General features: G+C 42.2%; 1 protein-coding gene across 1 annotated transcript; it reads left to right on the top strand.

Annotated features, from left to right (window-relative positions):
• Positions 1 to 2859: 2859 nt before the first annotated feature.
• TMEM26 (transmembrane protein 26) lies at positions 2860 to 15677 on the top strand (the record flags this gene model as incomplete). Its single annotated transcript, XM_084290640.1, has 6 exons — positions 2860 to 3050; positions 6154 to 6232; positions 11001 to 11114; positions 11612 to 11832; positions 12892 to 12968; positions 15310 to 15677. 6 exons carry the CDS (start codon positions 2860 to 2862, stop codon positions 15675 to 15677), a joined length of 1050 nt encoding a protein of 349 aa, XP_084146766.1.
• Between the last annotated feature and the right edge of the window lie 4110 nt (positions 15678 to 19787).

Raw genomic sequence — 19787 nt, 5'->3', positions numbered from 1 at the left:
AGCCTGACAATTGTATGGGGAAAATCAGTAGAGAAACAATAGAAAGAACAGAATTAGTGGAACGTTAGTAAATACAACGCTGTAAGGAAAAGAAAACACTGCTTCTGAAAACTTTCATGCAGAAGTCCCATGCTGTAATGTGCGTCTGTGCTCATGTATGACTCCAAAATGCTCATCAGCACCTTTTGCACTGTCTTATCTCCCTGCAAGGGCTTCTGTGCTACCTGGCCATCAGCTGACCCAACAACTCCCTGCCGTGCTTCCTGCTCCTGATGTGTTTGACCAGATAACAGATTTTTAATAATTACGCTTTTTTGTCAGTTGTCCCCTCGCACTCCTTGAACTAGCCCTACTATGTTTGCACCTTTAATTTGCCAGAGTTTATTAACTCCTCAGTTTTCTTCATCTTGATGTAAGTTCAGCTTTTTGAAAGACTCCTTCTTGCTCCTGCAATCTCACTTACTCTGCCAATGTTGGCTTCCTTTCACTCTTTCTCAATTTTTTCTTGATACACAGCTCCCAGTGATCTACAGAAGCATTGTCCAGAGTCCCTGCAAAGAATTAGGTCCTCTATCGGTCTGACTTTGAACAGGCTTCCTGATCTGTGACTAGCTTTCCTTTTTGAAGCAGAACCCAGCAGTGGTAGAGAAGGGGCTTTTCTTAGCCCTGCCAGGATGCTGAGTCTAAGCAGACAGGATCCCCAATTTCAAGTGGGGCTCTTCAGCTGTTACTGTCTAAATCATATCCTGTAAACCATTCAGGATTAAAGTCAAGGCTTGTCCTCATAGGCTCCTGAACCACTTGCTCCACAAAACAGCAACTGAGACATCTGGAAGTGTACACTGTCAAGACTGGATGTAACTTTTGCCCCATCTAGACAGATATGGATGACTTCTGTTATTCTGTTTACTTCCTTCCTTTACTCAGCCTTGTGTTGCCATTACGGTCTGCTGGTCAGCTAGGCAGAGTCAAGATTATCTTCCTACGTAGGTTTGGGACTTCCACCCATGTGGAGCCCAGACTGCCCACTGATGAGATTAGCTGGTTAAACAGTCTAAGTCTGACGTGTCTGACACACAGAACTGCTGACCTCCCAGCAAACCTCACTGCATCCTTACCAAATATTCACCACCACGGGCCTGCCACACTGATCACTGTTCCCAATTTGTGACAAGTCTGTGCTGTCAGGATCTCCGTGAACAATTAGAACACGTTTCCCCCATGTCACTTCTTAGACATCAAGCACTCACAGCGAGGAGTATCTCTCAGTTCTGTCTGTTCCCTGTTTCCTCTCCAGTTAGGTTTGACCTTAACTACAGCGGAAGGGCTATGAACCCACAGCAGTCAGGACATGATATGGGAGGGTGGCTGTTGGCAGGGGATTATCAGTGCTAGGCCCTTGACTTGGATTTGCTTTCCTCTGAGCATGAGGAACCTGATTTTGTTGCTTGAAAAAGGCACATTGCACAGCCCATTTATTTACTCAGGCATTTCCTGAGTGAGTGATCTATACTGTGGAAGGGCCTTTTGTTTTCCTTTCTGAGGGCAGGGTTATTTTTAAATAGTCTTCTTCCCCATCACCCCCACCCCCGGTGAGGGTGGCTGGACAGCACTGCTGCGAGCGGTTCACAGAGGAAGAGGCTCGGTTTCGTGGTGATGAACACTTGTGGAAAAATCCCTTCTTAGAAAGCTCTCAGAAGAATATCTCCTTCTGTTTGAGGTAGAACGGGATACTTGAATCAGCTAGGAAGCTAGACCTTTGGAGGCTCATAGTAGGTTCCGTGTATTTGATTCTGCATCGGTGTTTTACAATGGCATATCTCAATTTAAGTGCTTCGGCAGTAAATGAACACAAAACTGGAGCAAGTGACAATTTTCATCAAGAGGACATTTCTTTTTAGTTCCAGAAGTGTAAATTCAAATACAAATTCAACCATGAGAAACGTCAAAGCAACTCTTACTGTGCTCTGTACTTTATACATTGTTCCCATGGAAGATACTAGAGCTCATTGCAGAGGTAGCTTGACCTAACGTCAAACTTCGGTGTATTTTTGTGTAAGTACTATTGAGTAACTGATGTTTCTGGAGTTCCTCACACTGGGGTTGATTCTCAGTCCTGAACCAGACTGTAGGTTATTCAATTACGTGAGTTATATTAAAAGCACCAGAAGTCAGAAAAGCTAACCAGTACTGAAATTTAATCAATTTGCTCACACTAATCAGCACCTCAATGTGTCTGCACACAGATTCCAGTAGTGAAGCACATAGTCTCTGCTTTCTGCATTGCAATGTTAAACGAGCAACTTTAAAAGACACCAAATATGCATTATAGCTTTTTTGGGGGAGGGGAGAGTAAAAAGGGTTTTGCAGCCTCAGTAACACAGTGGAAGTTTTAGCAAGGACGATTCAAATTCATAATGCTTCTTACATTTTGTCTCTTTCTGGGAGTCTGTGAGATAAGAGCAGCAAGTGTGGCTAGCAGAGGGATGGGAGCTGTGCAAGGCAGAAATTTCCCTGGCCTTGAGTCCCTGAGGAGATGATAGAGAAGGGACATAAAGAAACCCTTTTCGCCCCCATCTTAGCACGGTCAGAGTTGCACTGAGCACTGCAAACCACTCCAGCTTGTAAGCGTGAGATTTTTTTTTTTTTCTTCCCTTTAAAAAGTTTTCAGGAAGTCTGGGGGAGGGGCAATGCTCTTGCTTTTTTGTCATAATGGGCCCCTTTGTGGAGATGGAAGAGGAGAGATCTGCGTGCCTGCGGCGTGCAGGCTTTGCGGTGATTCCCAGGGCAACTTCCCAGATTTCCTAAAAAGCGCCGGGCCCCTGCAGTGCGGGAGAAGGGGAGCGGGACTGGTCCAGGATGGAGCTGATGGTGCTGCTCAATGCTCTGGTTACTCGCCTGCTCTTTGTGTTGCACTCCCTCATCGGGGTCTGGAGAGTGACTGAAGTGAAGAAAGAACCCAAGTACTGGCTGCTGGCACTGCTCAATCTTCTCCTGTGCCTGGAGACAGGGCTCACCCTCAAGTTTAAGCAAGGCAGAGGCTACAAATGGTGAGCATACCCTGCCGGCTCCGACGGAGCCCCTCTTGCTTCTTTGCATGTACTTTGCTGCAGATGTGGGGCTGCCTTCTGCAGCTGCTGCCTGCGAGCACAGCTGCCCTGGCTTTCTTTCTGCCACACTTCCAGGGAGCTGCGTTTTCTCCCCTGCAGAACCCAGGGTGGTGGAAGAGTGGCAATGCCCTGGCTAGTCCGTGGTCAAATCCAGAGGGCTTTCAGGAGGGGCAGTTTTGCAGAAGACTGCTTGGGACACGCTCTTTGTGGAGCTCTGTGTGTGTACCAACAGCTGAAAAATGTGGGAACTTTGCTGCCGGCAAAAGATACGTGCTCTAGAGCTGCTGACCCTGGGGCATGGGTAGAGGGGAGGCAGGCACCCCTTGCAGGGTCACCGGGCCCCTCCAATGCCACAGCCTGGCAGGGAGCACACGCAGGAGGTGTGGGGCCATGCTGGGGGCCATGAGGCTGCTCTGTGCAGATGCCCCCATCCCTTACCCACCCCGCTGCTCCCTGCGGGCACCTCTTTCCCTGGGACTGCATTCCCTGTCCCTGCTACTTGCAACAGTGCCAACACCGTGCTCATGCACGAACCAAAACTCAGTGACAAGTAAATGATGAGCATTGTGAAATCTCTTTCACAATGCAGTGACAGGGGTTTCGGTATTTGGATTTGAATTTGAGAGGCTATTCCAGAGGGCAGCCTTCATGCAGGAGAGGCTTCCTAAGAACTGGACAAAAAAAGTTAGAGCCACAGAGTTTGCCCAAGCACATGGGCTTTTACGTGCATGTACGGAATGACTGCAGCCTGCTACGGCTCATCAGCACGATCAGGCAGCCAAAACAAAAGCTCTGTGAAAAGAGTGCTCATGTAACTAATTGTAATGGTTTCATTAGGACCTTTAATTTTTAAAAACCTCAAACTGCAGGCAGGCCCCTGGGATAAGTCCAAGGCAAGAAAACCGAGTATTTCAGTGGCCTTATATTCCTGTCTGTTGCAACCTGGGAAACTCATTATAACAGAAGCAGTGTTGTGTGACAATTCACACGAGTGTTCCATGCTCTAAATGTAAACGTAATAAAAGCAGTGATGAAGTCTGGGATACAGGAAAATTTAACAACAGCAGAACTCCAAATGCACATTTATAAGACAGAGGCAGAGGGAGCAGACCTGATTCGCTGGGGAGAGGAAGAGGCAGATGACACTTCATGAAGGAACACTTGCTAAGCCCACTTTTGGAAGATCCAAAGGAAAAACAGATACGGAAAGCAGATCCTTTCTAATGAACGTGCATGTTAGAAGACTGGGCTAAATTTAGCTAGCAGGAAATTCTGAAAATGGATGTGGTCCAGCACTCTAAGAAACAGTAAAGTGTATTATAGGTAAGAACTGCAGACAAATGGGCAGCATCTAATCACAGCAGGGTAATTTCCTCCCCTGGTGGAAAACTCCCACACTCAAACCGGGTAGTATCAACTCCATCTACAGAAACACCTCCCTAGATGTCTACTGGTGCAGGCAAAGGACAGTCTGTGCCACAGAACTCTCCTGCCTCTGACAGCCTCATATTCTTTCTATTCGCTGTTGACTAAAGACAGTTACTTATTACACCAGCCTAAATAATTACATGGCACATGTGGAGAAAGTAACATTATGCACCTGGCCAAGCAGTATTTGCTCTAGACTGCTCTTTCTGAAAGAAAGGCAGGGTTAAAGCTCCTGAGCTTTCCTGGCCTGATCTGCTATCATTAGCTCAGCATTGCTAACCTGCCAGCTGGATGGATTTTTCATGTACTCAGCTCCTACAGGAAATACTGTAAAACAGAGTACTTCTCCCATTCAAGAGGTGTGTTCTCTCCCAAAATAAGCAGGCTAAAACCCCACAGAACAACTGAGTTTGATGAAGAGGAAAAAAAAAAAAAAAGACAAATAGAGAAAACAAACAAGCAGCAGAAAACCAATACCACAAACCCCAAACCACCAACACACAATGACCCAGGACTATCTTATGTAAAGAGGATTGGTTGAAACACTTTATAGCAGCTCAGTAACCCAGTCATTTTCCTGAGGAGTTCTTTGGTTGTGTTTTTCTTCCTCAAAGTTTAATCTCCACTGGAAAAGTCATGATTACAAAAACAAAAGTAGTTTCTATCCGGATCCGATGTAACAATACATGCAACAATATTTGAACAAAATGTTGCTGCAGTTACACAATTATAAGCCATTTAAATTCACTACCAGATGTGTAGGACAGAGGGAGTCAAGCAAGCATCCGAAGTTTGGCCCCACTGCTCCATCCACACAATGCAAAGGCTGCCGTGCATCTTGGCAGTATTGTTGTGATGCTCCCTCTGCACTACACCAGGGCTAGATGGACCATCCGTGGCATCAGAGAAATTCTTTCCTAATCCAAAAGGATAAGAATTGCCCCCAAAAAGTCACATTTTATAAGAAAACATCAGCAACCTTTGAATCAGTACTTACAGGACTAGTACTGAAACTTCTCCAGTATGTCTGAATGAGCTCAGCTCAAGAAGCTGAAGATCTTAAAGCATCACCATCACAAATTATACAGGAGAGTGACTAGAAAAATGAACAAGAGACAGAAATCCTAAAAAGATTAGATAACTGGCAGTGCAAGTGGGGGAACAAGGCCAAGGCCCATTTTCATCAAGCTTTTTAGCCTGCCCTAAAGATCCCTTACTGAGGAAATGCTTGTTTTAGGCAAACTGATACTGTTTCTACCTTTCAACTTACTGATTCACCCTTAGGAGATCTGAAAGAGTATGTTAGCTAAATATTTTTCTTGTTTGTTTGTTCTAAATACAGAGAATGCAGTGATGGAGATCTAAACAGCTAAAAGCCTTTGGTTGGTTTTTGAAAAAAAGATTTTAAATAAACTACATATGATCTTGGATTTACAAAAACGCTATCATTTGTAACCGACAGCATGAGGAATTCAGCAAGAATAACAACTCTTGTGTACAGTTAAAATGAGCTGTAACTAAAGTAGCATTCTCAAGGTCCAACTCAGATAATGATAGGATACATGGGATTTATGATGTGATAGAATACCAAGCTATCTTTTCTTTTCCTTTGCAGGTTTTCACCAGCGATATTTTTATATCTGATTTGCACAGTACCATCATTATGGCTACTAGAAATTCATCACGGGACACAGGTATTTATTATCAGACAAGATGGACTGGCTTGAAATCGATGAATTAATTGATGGGTAGTAATTGGGAATGCATGCCAGACCTTGTTCCAGATTTCCATTTTATACTGTTGGGACATTACATAACATTGCATAATGTTACATATAGACCAGCTGGGACTATGGACCACTGTGCATTTCCTAAATATCAAGTAATCAACCTTTTTCCTAGCTAAAATGAGACCCTTATTCAGCTGGGTAACTGAGGACTAGAAGTTTGAAACATAGCCCTTCAGCCCCAGGTTACCAGCTTTAATCTTTTCCAGCATGGTGACAAAATTTCATTGCTTTAGAGGCCTTTATTTAAAAAAAAAAAAAAAAAAGTAAAAAAAAAAAAGTACGAGTTTCATGGCACTTAAAGGCAGGCATCACAATTCCAAGCAAGCCAAAATTGAGGCAGGTATCAATGAAAGGGGTCTTAAACTCAAATTACCTCGTGTTTACTGCAACCTAGGAGAATATTCACAGATTGCTAACAGATTTGCTGACATGTTGTAAATTGTCTGTGTTTATATTCCTTGTCTGTGCTGTACGGTGATCTGGGAAGGGGGTGTCTGGGTTCCACTTCAGGACCCAAACATGCAGCACAGCTTTTAAAATGAATTGTTCTTGTGCCAGATGGGGTCAGTTAGGGCCAAGACAGAGCCCGCACCTCTCCATGCAGGCTGCCTGCGAGTCCCCATAACACTTCTATATAGTGAAAAGGGCATTTGCTATGTCCCCAGAGTTGCACATATTGGTAATGCACAACCAATGGCAAAATGGCAAAAAGGGGTCTAGTAGGAGTAAGAGAAAAAGCTTCAGAAGAAAATACATAAATTAGACTAAGGAGACACAGTGCCTCATTTTCTCCTTTGAAACATTGTTAGAGCCCACAGAAGCATAATCAAATATTCAAAATTGTGTTTACACTGAAAATGCCTGAGGCTTTTTCTAAATACAGCAGCAGGAATTTATTGTCTTCTTGCTTTGCCAAATCTCCTTAAACAGTCACAGACAGGTAATGTGGATATTGAGAACATTTGTCATAGTTAAATCTGGTCCAAGAAGCAGGCTAATTTTGTAGTCAGAGGCAGCAGTTTATTTCCTAAAATGATGTTAGAACATGGCATACTTTGTTCTTATTGATATACTGCTACTGTGAATTAAAGAGGAAGTACATCAAGTTAACAGCTTAGTTTATACCTGGAGAGATAGGATGGAGAGTTCTGGAAATGCACACTCGAATAGATTTGAAAACAATACCTCCAGAAGGGGAGCAGCCCTCCTAACAATTAACCTCAAAATGCAGCACCCAGACAAGTACTACTGTGCATGCTGAAGTATTGCTGAGATTTTCCTTATTAAAATACTAGCAGAATGGGTAATTACGTACTCACTAGATCCACACATTTCATATATACACACCATCGAAACAGTTTGTGGTCTTTAAGGTAGCAGAATTTTGATCTCCCAGTGGATCCCCAAGAGGAAGTGTTGGTGCTATTATTTAAGGCATGTGCTAATACGCAGTCTTTCCTTCTGAAGACTGAGGCAATTCTGCCTCTGAGCACCGCAGAAGTAGACATAAGTAATACCATTCATCTATCACCAGTGGAGTATGGGCTGCATAGAAAGTACTGCTTTGCAGTGAGGTATTTGGGGATGAAATACATTTTGGGAAGAAATGCTATAAAGGAAATTCAATTGTACTGAGTGAAAAAAAAATTCTGTCAGCAAAACAGAGTGGCAAGAAAATTAAAACCATTTAATCTATTAAAAATAACCACTCTTTCTTCATAAAGTGTAAGATCTCAAATGAACAAGTGCCTCTTAGCTTTTCAAACACCTGCTGCAGTACTGCTGCAGAAAGCAAGAGCTGACCCCCTTCAGCAAAGCTCACCTGACTGCCGGGGCAATAGCCAGCTTTCTAGTCAGCAGTAACACAGATACCTGGCAAACCTTGCAATTACTTTTACCCACTCAAAGCTTGAACATTAAAGAAGTAATTGATAATTTCTGCCCATTCCCTCAGCTTCTTTCTGACATCGGATTCCCTTACCAACTAAAGTTCTGTCATATCACTCTTCCAGAAGAGAATTAAGATAGAAGTGCTGTAAAATGCGTACAATTATTTCCTGTTTTATTTTTGCATAGAAAAAAACTTGGCAGCTTTGTTTAGCTACATACACATCTCGATACCTAGGAGTAACTAGGCTGTAGAAGTGAGCAAGAAAACCACATTTATCAGCTGCCTATGAGGCTTAGTTTTTTTCCTTCTTCCTTGTCACATCCCCATTAAATCACTGCATACACATAATTAGCTAGGCAAATATGCCTGGCACCAGCAGTCCTATCTACATGCATATAGATAATGTAACATAAAGGCTCCTCTCCAAACTTTTAAGTGAGTCACCACTTAATAAGCATTCAGAAGAACTAACTAAAACAAGATAGGAAGGTACTTAAACGAAAATTGGGAGTCTGTTTAAATGCCTGGCTTTGCAGAAGCAGCTCTCCATTTCCTGCCTGCAGTCTGAGACACACAGACCCGCCCTGAGGAGCACCATTCAGTCAGCATCCATGGAGCCTTCCACTGAAATAGCAACCTCCCATCACGCCAGGAATGGTTTCAAAAAAATTCACATATAAGGAGCCTACAAAAGATACTAATAAAGTGAACTGGTTTTCTTAAAGCAGTGTTCTCTGTGCCTGTGTACCACTAGAAAAATGAAACGAGCCCCTCACAGCCATGCAGAAACATGGAGCATGAGAGCTTTACTCTGTCCCCCTGCAGCAGGGCAAGCCTCAAATTTGGCAAGTTCCTCCCTAATAGGGTTTTAAAAAACAACTAACCAAACCCCCAAACTCTGAATTTTAATGCAAGTTCATAGCTCTCCCCTCTTCACTCTGCCACACTGGGCATGGGGCAGAGAAGAGGGCTTGAAGGCTGACCTGCTGACAAGCCAAAGGCTGTCGAGGTGAATTAGCTTTCCCTTCCAGCACAAGGTATCAGTCCCTTTGCCCTACCCAGGCTACTTGTAACTAGTAAGGTAGATACTCACTTCTTAATATGCTGGGGCGGTTATTTCTCTTACACAATAGTTTGAAGTCATGGTCTTGTTGACCAACTGCATCGCACTGCCTGTGGGAGCTGCTCAGAAAGGCTGGCCTTTGGAGGTTTCGGTCTTCTCCTACGGTCGATAGATAAATAGGCTTCTCCAGAGCACCATTTCATTTCCATTTCTGAAACATCCCCTGAACAATCTGCTGCTTCTCCTGCTCTCCATGGGCTGCAGGGCTAACCCAGGAGATCAGCCCTACAAGGCTGTAGCTGGGCAGAACCCCAGCCCCTCCCTGTTGCCGTCTCCATGCCCCATAATTTGGACTTCCCTCCTCCAAATGGAAATATTCCCCCCATTTGTGTGTGAGTCTTTCAGCGTGCACACACCCACTGTCCAAATAAGCCAGGCATTCAGTTTAAGAGCCTTTATCACCACGTACAAAAGCAACAAGGACTTCCTCCTGATTTTTCAGGCCACAGGAAGTCGCTCCATTTCTCTACAACATCATCAAGCAAGAGGCAGTGTTCACACAGACATGTGCAGAGACCAAGGAAAGCATCAGAGCGGAATCCAGAATTTGTTCAAATGTGACATTTGCTGGAAAACGTTGCCTGCATATTGGCAGGCATTATGCTGAATACAGCTACTCAGCATGCACTCAAACACATTCCAATTGTTGCAGAAAATCACTCCTCGTGCAATAAAATGGTGGGGGGCCCAGTGGAGAAATGCAAATCATCTGGTGTTCTCTGGCACAAGTAGGATAGAAGTCTTTAATGACAGCATGGTTTGATTTTTTAATTATCCCTTTTCTATTACAATGAAATGTTAGGGGTTGTTATGAAGACAGATTTTAGAAACCACTCCCCAGATGCTCCAGGACCAGCCATGGGGTGAAGCAGAAAGCAGCATGGCACTGCACTCCTCAGTGCTCAGCCCAGCCTCACCACGGCTAACTGCACTCCACGTAACAGTATGCCTTAGCCAACATTTACTTTCTCCGAGTAACCAGTGTCTGAGAAAACTAAAGCACCACTTCTTCCACTCTGCAGGGATGGAAGATATCAAAAACCTCTATTTCCTAGTTATTATTTCCCTTAGAGGGGAAACACAAACCAAGTGTCCCCCCAGCCCAACTCTATCCATTTCAGCCATGAGGTAAACCATACGGAAGAATGAAACAGCACATTTAGAGAACCTTTTTTCTTGTCACTAGGGAAAAGAAACAAATTTTGAAAAGTTTGGATGTAGAGACCGACCAGAAATATAAGATAGCAGACTAACCATGCCCAATTTTTACCCTGTTTTACCATTTTAGGCAGAGAGAGACTGTAGGAAACCCAGCAGCCTGTCGAAGAGAGCTTCAGGCAGAGAGCATTCAGAGGGTGCAGTCTTAACAGCAAAGGTGTCACCTGCTCCATCAGCCTTTGAATTCACATCAGCTTTATCGGCACAATCCTATAGCTTCTCAAGGGCCTACCAACACATCACCCCTGCCCACAGAAGAATTCCTCCCTTCTGAGCATGAGGGAAATTACAGTCAGAGTAAGCATGTAGCTTTGTTAACATCCACTGACTTTACGAACGAACCCTCTGCAGTTTGGCAAAACAGGTCTCTTCCAGCCACAGAGCACATCTGCTCCCTGTGCACGACATTTATGCATGTGTGATGTTTTTGTTCACAACAGTATTGCAGTAATGAGCCTGGAGCTGGTCAGGTGAATGTCACCAACCAAGACTTCAATCAATCCAGAGACAGCAGTCATGGAAGTGAGGGAATAGATCACCACATCATTCAGACGGTGGGACACCTTTCCTGTTCCTAGTAGAGAGATCTTACAATGCGTAAGGAAAGAGCAATTAGAGAGGACTGTCATGTCTATTTGGGAAGCCTCCTCATGCTGGAGTAAGAAAATGTTAGTTTCACAAAGCCACATGGTGGAAGTGGCCTACGTTATACCATGTACTAACTATTCAGTTAGATTCTGAATGGTTATTGCTGGTAGAAAGTCTCATTGTTCTCAGAATCTAACTGAATTTAAAGAGTGTCCAGTGACAGTTCTGCAAATGATAATGCTCAGCTGAAAAATGAGAATGGGAGAAAAAGCACAGAGAAAGAATCAGTATTCATTACCCAAAATTGGTATTAGTATGCCTTTTTCAAATTATGCCTGCTGCATAGAAATTATCTGCTCTAATACAAGATGACAGGGAACAAAAGCAGGCTGAAGGATGAATGCCATCTTTAGTGTCAGTCTCCTGAAGTTACAGTATGCTATTGCTGTTGTCTTTTAAACAGGCTAAAGTCTTAGTGAATCAGCTCTCCACGATCTGTGAAACTGTATGGACGCTGGCCCTCCACCAGACCTTCCTACTGCTCCTAGTAGTTGGGAGATGGCTTCTCCCCATCGGGATGGAAATCACGCGGGATCAATTGTCTCAGCTGCTTCTCATGTTTGTGGGAACAGCAGCAGATATACTTGAATTTGCTAGTGAAACCCTGGACATTAAGGATGTGCGGTAAGGAATATTTGCTGGCATAAATAATTTGCACAGAGCAAAAGAGTTGCTTGTTGTCTTTTTTTTAAAGTTTGTTCGGGCTGTCTGCAGTATCCAGATTATTCAAACTGTATTCCCACAGATAACAGAAAGCTACACACAAGGGCTCTGTTTTCCTGCTCTTGCCTTTCCCTCTGTAAAAGACATAACAGTCCTATGAGCTTTGTTAGAGATTACTCATCCATTGCCAGCAGAGAAGCATGTCACATCCATCACAATAAAAGGGTACGAAGAGCCAAACAGCTAGCATAACTGCCATGCAGCGTCAGATCTTGCAGCTACAGGAGCTGAAACACTGGATACACAGTAAACCTTTCAGGTTAATGAATTGTTTTAGACTGGCATGGAAGCAACTAGAGTTTGCTTTAGTGATTCATTATCCAAGTTGATTCTTTAGTTGTTTCAGATGTACTTTCTTCTGCGTGATAGAATGACAAAGCGTTCAAAGATAAGAAGAAAGGGAGCAGAATATTTCTGGTGTGAATTTTCAACATTGCAATCTCTCCCGGAGAACGTAAGCCCATCTCCCTCTCGCAGCACTGAGAGCTGAATGGTGAACATCCATCACAGAGAAAAAATCCGAGAAGAGGTTCATCCTCTTACAGACACAGTATTCAGTATTTTTATTTTATTATTTTTAATAGCACTGAACATTTTACAGGAGGAAGAGAGGTCCTTCCCACTTGGCAGAGAAGCTGCAGGCTCTCAAGGAATGTGTAATCATTACATATGTAAAGACATTTCTGAGCCACATGTCTATTTCCACATGCTTATCATTATAACAGCATTAAATATTTAGCGTAATTACACAGCTGGAACATGTGGCATGAACAGCAGAAATTCCACGCCAAAGTTGCCTGGTTTTCTTCGTCTTACTGGTACATCTCAGACGCATGCATTAATCAATCACTGTCTGGCTTAACCTCCCTTTAAATAACATCCCAAATACTATGGAAAACATTTTTGTTGCCACATAAGGAAACTGCATCTTCACTGTTATCGCTTTTTCCCCTCCCATAGGAAGAATTATGTTCTCTTAAATGCAATTCTTGCTGTATGGACCTGGAGTATGTTACAGTTTCCACTTGATCTTGCAGGTTAGTACTTGCACATAGACAAGAAGAGAACAAGTGCTTTAAGTTTTTGTTGGCATGTCTCGTGGCTGTGCACACGCTACGGGCTCTACACAGGACTTCTGGTGGAGAACAATTCATATGACAAAGACAATAAGGCTTTTTGCTGAAAGACCACTGTGGTTTCTTTTGAGGAACCATTTGTTTCTGGCTAATCTCTGATCTCCCTGATAAAACCACTTCCAGGAAAACTGGTATTGCAGTACCGTATTGAAGCATCTGCTCTGGTTGCGTGTTACTGCCTTAAATCTCGCTGTGTAAGCTCTTGAACTAGATCTGATTGTGAATTCTGTCACGGTTCCAATCTGGGCAGGTTATTGGCACCTATGGAGAGAGGAACCAGCCTCAGGCACCGGGAACAGCACAGCCTAGAGCACAGGTATCAGGCTCAGAAGAGGTTATCACCGGAGAAATTAGCTATTCATAGGAAACCTATAGGGCCATATGATGTTGGGACTGTACATTCTTATCCTAAAGGAAGAGGCCCAACATTCAGCTTACTCAAACTGATATTTGTCTATACGCAGAAAGGGCTTCTCTAGATCAAAGGAGGACAAGGAAAGCCTCCTCAACCACCAACTGTTGCAATCATTCTGGCCTCCAACTGCAAGTTTGCAGCTGAACTATACCAGTCTAAAGATGAGTTATCCTCACCAGCATCTTACATAAAATTGATGACTAGGTTGACACGGTGATTAAAATAACGAACGAATAAAGTAATGAGAAATGATTCTGGGACATTTTTATTAGCCTTTTCTTTGTGGACAGCATTAGACTTTGTTTTCAACACTGAAGCTAGGAAAATATTCCAGCATTTCAGCTCAGCTGCTCACCTCCTGAGAAAGCTGATGCAATTTATCACAGATAAAATTCCTGTTACTGGTAAAATACATTATCTTACAGATACACAACACTCAAATTAAACAAAAAAAAAAAAGGCAAAAACACTACACATACATCACCACTACTGAGATAAATTCAAACGCTGCTTAAAGAAACACACCATTAATTTAAGTGAACTAAGCTGTGCACTGTGCTTTTTTTTCCCCCTCTCCTCTGGCTGTTGCTTTTCTGCTTATTTAATTAAATTTACTAGTTAAAAATTAAGTTATTGAACACACTACCCTGAAATTTACCATGGGTACAATTTGTTTTAGGTAATTCTATACAGCTGCACAGATACTACTTGTCATTCAGGCATCAGAACGTTTAATCACACATCAACCATGACCTAAAAGAGCAATTCATAGACAATATAGGATGGCAGCAATGCAGGTAGGACTGTTAAACAACAATGACACAAAAGCCATTAAAAAATTAGCTGCTGCCGAAGCTTTGCCTAATGGATTCAGAAAAAGCATTCCCCATTCAGCAACTCGTTTTCCACTCTTGAGTCTCATCTTTTTTCTTTTCCCAGAGCTGACTCAAACAATGGAGTTATTTTGGTAAGCTGCAATGTTTGGTGGTTATTACTGCATCACAGTAACTACAGGTCTTAAGCTAATGAAATCACACTGCCTGAGAAATGGGTCAGCTCAGCTATATGCATTTTCGTAAGATGCAGCTATAGTTACTGCACACAAAGCCTTCTGATGACCCTTCTCTGGATGCTGTGCCACCCAAAGCATTCTAGCTCACCACTGTCATTATAGCTGAGGGGGATGCATCCGCACAGGTTCCAGTTGTTGCACCCAACTTGATGTCCAGAAAGCTACAAACGAGTAACAGTAGCTCAAGTCTCATATGACAAGCAGGGACTACAGTTTCGTCCTGTCCATAATGCCTGATATTGACCCTCAAACATGACCTGATTTTACTATGACACATAGAAAAGGCAACAGGAATCTTTTAAAATCAAGGTCTTCACCTGGAACTAGCTGAAGTGCTACAGCTTTGGATGTTCCCATTCAGCATCGAGGGATTTTTTCAGTTTGTGGTATTTTATTTTATTGGTTTGTTTTTTTAAGGATGCATATTAGCCTGGCACATTGATTCAACAGAAAAGCATCTAGGAAGTTGTTGCAGAAGTATTAAGTGATCCACTTCTTGTTTTCAAGTGTATAAACACTGATAGCTTTGTGGGATAGTAAAGGGGAAACAATTTTTTGGTGTTTTCCAGCAGACCACGTAAGTGCCTGCTTAACACGAGATTAGTGTGCTGTACTGAAACAGAGCTCAGAAATGGGATATGCTTTATGTTGAACTGCTTACACTCAAAGGCATTTATAATCCAGGGTATCTAAAAGCTGCACTTCACCCAATCCTATGTTTTAAGGAGTTGTTTTAACACGTGTTTTATTTCCAGTACAGCATATTGGCTGCAAACCAACTGCATCAGCAAGGCGGATCCCCAGCCTGCTGTTCTGCAGGTACAGCGCGGAGCTGTGGAACATCGGGGTCAGCTTGTTCATACAGGATGGACCCTTCTTCATCGTGCGTTCAATCCTGATGGGCCACTTCAGAATATTCAATCAGTTGCTGGTGTTTTTTACAGCTAAGAACATCTTAGTTTTGACCCTACAACTGTATCGTTTGGCAGTGATAACATTAGACTTCCGTGCTACTATTCTGCAGAAGAGCAGGAAAGGAGAAGTCAGCTGTTGCCCATGTGAGCCTTATGAAGCCAGCACTCAAGCTACTGCTGAGCAAGATACTGAAATGAAAGTTCATTGATTTTCCAGTGAGAGAGGAATCCCAAGCTCCATCAAAAGACCAGTGAGCACAGTTACTGACTCAAAACCAACTGTATTTCTCACAGCTTCCTCAAAAGGGCTTGGCCTGTTTCTATGGTCAAACAGACTTTGAGCACATAAACCATCTCGTTCACCAAGAAATCAATTTCTTCTGAACTGTAGGGGAAATTTCTGAAGCAAAAGATAGAGAAATGGAACATTTTGTATCCTATTGGATTTCAGTGTGTTTTGACTAGTTCCCTGTTATATTATCCATAGGGATTTTGTAGCCATAGTTCGTAGTAGCAATGAAGGTTTGGCACACTAACAAGGTTGGTTATTACCTTGGGTGACACTCTGCTGACATATGTACCTGCATGTATTCAGATAGAAGGATAAGAAGGATAAAAATCCTCATGGAATAGGGGAAACAGAAGCATTCAGCCCTACTTCAGTGGTTGGGCTGTAACTTAAGCATGATAAACAATATTTGCTGTGCATGGAAGCAGCTGCTACAGTGACAACTGCAGACACCTAAGTGAAGGGGCATGATTTGTACTGTTACTATGACATCCAAACATCGTTCATTCAAAAAATTCAAAGCTTCTTTGAATGTTACCTCACCTCTGGTGGATTTTCAGTTTCAAAAGGCTATGCAACACCATGAAACACCATGCTGTCTCTTAGGACCTGCACGGTCTGAATAATTTCAACCTTACAAATAAAAATATATTAAAATGATAATGAAATCCTCACAGATCATTTGAACACGACTGTGTTTGTCACCCAGACGTTTTCTACAGAGATATTTGCATTTTTATTTCTATCAGTCAGAACATAAACCAAAAAGAATATTGTTTTTAATGCTGCATTGTGTTTGAAGTTAAGGGCAGTTTTGAAGTGTCACCATTTTTCTTTTTTTTTTTTTTTTAAATGGCCTTTCTCAGGCATCTCAGGTAGCCAAGCCAACTAGAAAGAAGGTGGCACTACAGAGACTTGACAGAAAATCTAAGCAGAAGATTTGTGGCTTGTGCTTAACATTTCATGAAGCCCCATGAAATCATTTCAGACGTCATCTGGTCTATCAAGTGTCAAGATCTACTTTTAAGAAATGGCTAATAGTTATGCATTTAGTTCTACATTTAGGGTGAATAATATAGGGCCTGATTCATTTCTCCCATGAACATTTTACATCAGTTTAAGACCAACGTCCTTGTTGGGCTTAGCTTATACAGGTTGAAAGATAAGCAATGTTTTAAAGGCTGCCTAAAAATCATATGCTCACAGAAAATGGCAGGTGCTTTTACAAATTTCTGCATTCATTCTTAATGAGATCAGAAAATCATATTAAGAAAAAAAAAAAACTCGCAAATAGAGTGGCCTAATTAAAGTAATTTCTGTTGTTAAAATTTCCCAGTCTTACCTAAAGCCTCAGCCATCTAAAGACAGAATGTGGTTCTGGGAGTGCGTAAGAGTGTTTCTATGACCACCACAGCAGTCATATGCTTATTTATTAATAGCCTGATAAACAACGGCACGTTTATTCTTTGAAAGATATACCTATTTAAAAATGAACCTATTTAAAATGTCCCCAAACATGTGAACCTGTGTTAGTATTTATGAGATGTTAAACCATATGATCTGTTCTGTGCAGGATCAGGCTCTTCCATTACAAGAAAAGCCATAAAGAAAGAAGTCTCATACACCTCGTAGCAATTTCTACCATTTGTACTTTAGTAATAACATGCAACGCCTCCTGCTCTTCTCATTTTGGGCCTCTTTCCAGCAGGAGGAAAAAAGCCAATTGTCATTCACAATGCTGTTTTAAGGTTGACATATGGAGAGTGGAATGCAACTTCATTTGGGATTTTAACTCCAGTCTATAGGTAAAAAAGACAGAGTGCTATTGCTGACCAGCTGTGCTGTCTGAAGCCTTCCGCACCAAAGTGCATTTAGAATCAGCTGGTCGAATTACAACACATCTCCTCCTTGATGCAAGCCAGGACTACTCACATTCATTGAGTTTACCACTTGCTGATATAGTAATTATCATGTTAAAGAGATCCTTGCTAATTAATTTGGAGTGTACTGACCTTCCTAGAGCATCATTTGAAATTCACCAGCCCAAAAAAAAAAAAAAAGAAAAAAATATGCTGCCTATTTAAAGGCTTAGTTCAGCAAACTGCCTACCAGGCTCAGCCTGCAGCAAATGCAAGATCCCCTGGGGTGAGGAATACAGAGACTAGCTACAGCACGAATATTACACAAAGAACTGTGTTTCCTAGTCTACAGGTTGTTTCATTTTAAGCAGTAGTAAAGCTACTAATCAGACCTACTGTGAGAAAAATCTCACTCCACTGCTAGTTTGTTACTACGAGGTCCAGTCCCCGTTCAGTCACAAAGTAGGCTAGATCCTCCCTCATGCTTTGGATAAAATAGATTTGGACTCTTCCTCCTCATCACAGCTGAAGACAAACAGATTGCTTAAAAACAGGAGGGAAAAAAATAAAAAACAACACAGAAACAGACAAGCACTTAAATGGTGGGCAGCCTGCCCTCCCACCTGCACATGAAGGGGCAATCACATATGCCAGGTAGCAGCAGGAATGACTGATAGAGCATTGTACTGTCTAATTCACTGAGAAGCCTGCAGATGGCAATTAAAAAGTCTTGAAGTTCATATGTTTGGTCACAGCAGCAAACCTCAGTTGCAAGCCATCTTCATCTACCTCTTGCAAACGTTTTGAGAGGGAGGGCAGAGCTGCTTCAGCAGCAGGCTGTTCGAGCAAGCTTAATCAGCAGCTGGGTGCAGGTGTCATCCTGCAGCCTTCCAGAGCACCGCTCTGTGGAAGCAGGAGAATGTATTTTCTTGAAGATTACCGGCATCAGTGTCTACTGGTGTCACACCCATTATTCAGGAAAAGCTGCGATAAGCTTTCAAGACTTGGAAAAATTCAAGCCATCAAATTGGGAGGATTTCAGAACATCTATCTTAGCCATTATTTACTCTTGAGTCAGGAGAATTACATTACTAAATCTCCTCTGCAAATAGATATCTAGCCATTACTGTTATTTATTCTGGTTGTTCCTGCCTTATCCTTTTAGATTATTCTATATTAAAAATCACTAAAATGTTTTGCCACTTGTCTTTTCCTGAGCTAAAATGTATTCCTCCTTTCCTTTGGACATTGGTTTAAATAAGATCATAGCCCTGAGCCAAGAAGAAGAAGAAGGAAAAAAAAAAAAAAAAAACGTTAAAAGCAACAGTAGCCATTATTTTATTGCATTTCTGTTGATATTTGTACTGTACCATGTTCTCTTGCACCATGTGGAAATGGAAGAAAATGTGCAATTACGTCTACAAATTTCCAACTGTATTTTGCAAATAAAAGGCAGTTACCTCAGGCATAGCTGCCAATTTATTATGTGAAAACTGACTGTTACATGTTCACATTAATTACATCTTCCACATGCTGCGTTTCTTTCCCATCCTTCGTAAGTTAATTACTTTGGCCAGATTCTGACTGCAGCCACTGCTTTGAAAGCCCAGAATAATTCCAGTGAGTGCCACATTGCTCTGGAGAGATTTGTCTTCACTCAGAACCTTTGCCTCCAAACACGAGTCACACGGTGATCCCAGCTAAGATCTAATATCTGCACGCAGGATACACACACATATGTATATGCATTTAGATGCTGCAATACCTAACAGATGCAGCTTTGTATTTCTGCTATGGTGTGCAAGACTGCTGATGAAAACACTGCAGATGTCCATAAAACACTTACGGAAATGCCTAAGCATTACAAATGCTTTAAGCTCATGTCTCTAAATACTAAGCATACTGTCCTCTCTGAACAATACACTGATTTTAGAAGAAGTTTTGTAAGATCCCTGGCATTCCATCCAGGTTTCCTCAGTTGAATGAAACCCACCCAACCATTATTTCCCCCCTCAAAAATTATATTTTTTAAATCTTTGGAAATTATTATCAAGATCACGTTTACATCTGTTCAACTTTAAAGTGAAACAAAAATATTGGTTTGGAACAATTGCTGGTTGACAATGCTAGCAAAGATTTTGCTATTACTTTCTTGCAGATGGCCATCAAAC

This window comes from Netta rufina, assembly GCF_964035555.1.
Source record: "Netta rufina genome assembly, chromosome: 7".
Taxonomy (NCBI): Eukaryota; Metazoa; Chordata; class Aves; order Anseriformes; family Anatidae; genus Netta; species Netta rufina.
This window is presented reverse-complemented; position numbering and strand designations above follow the sequence as displayed.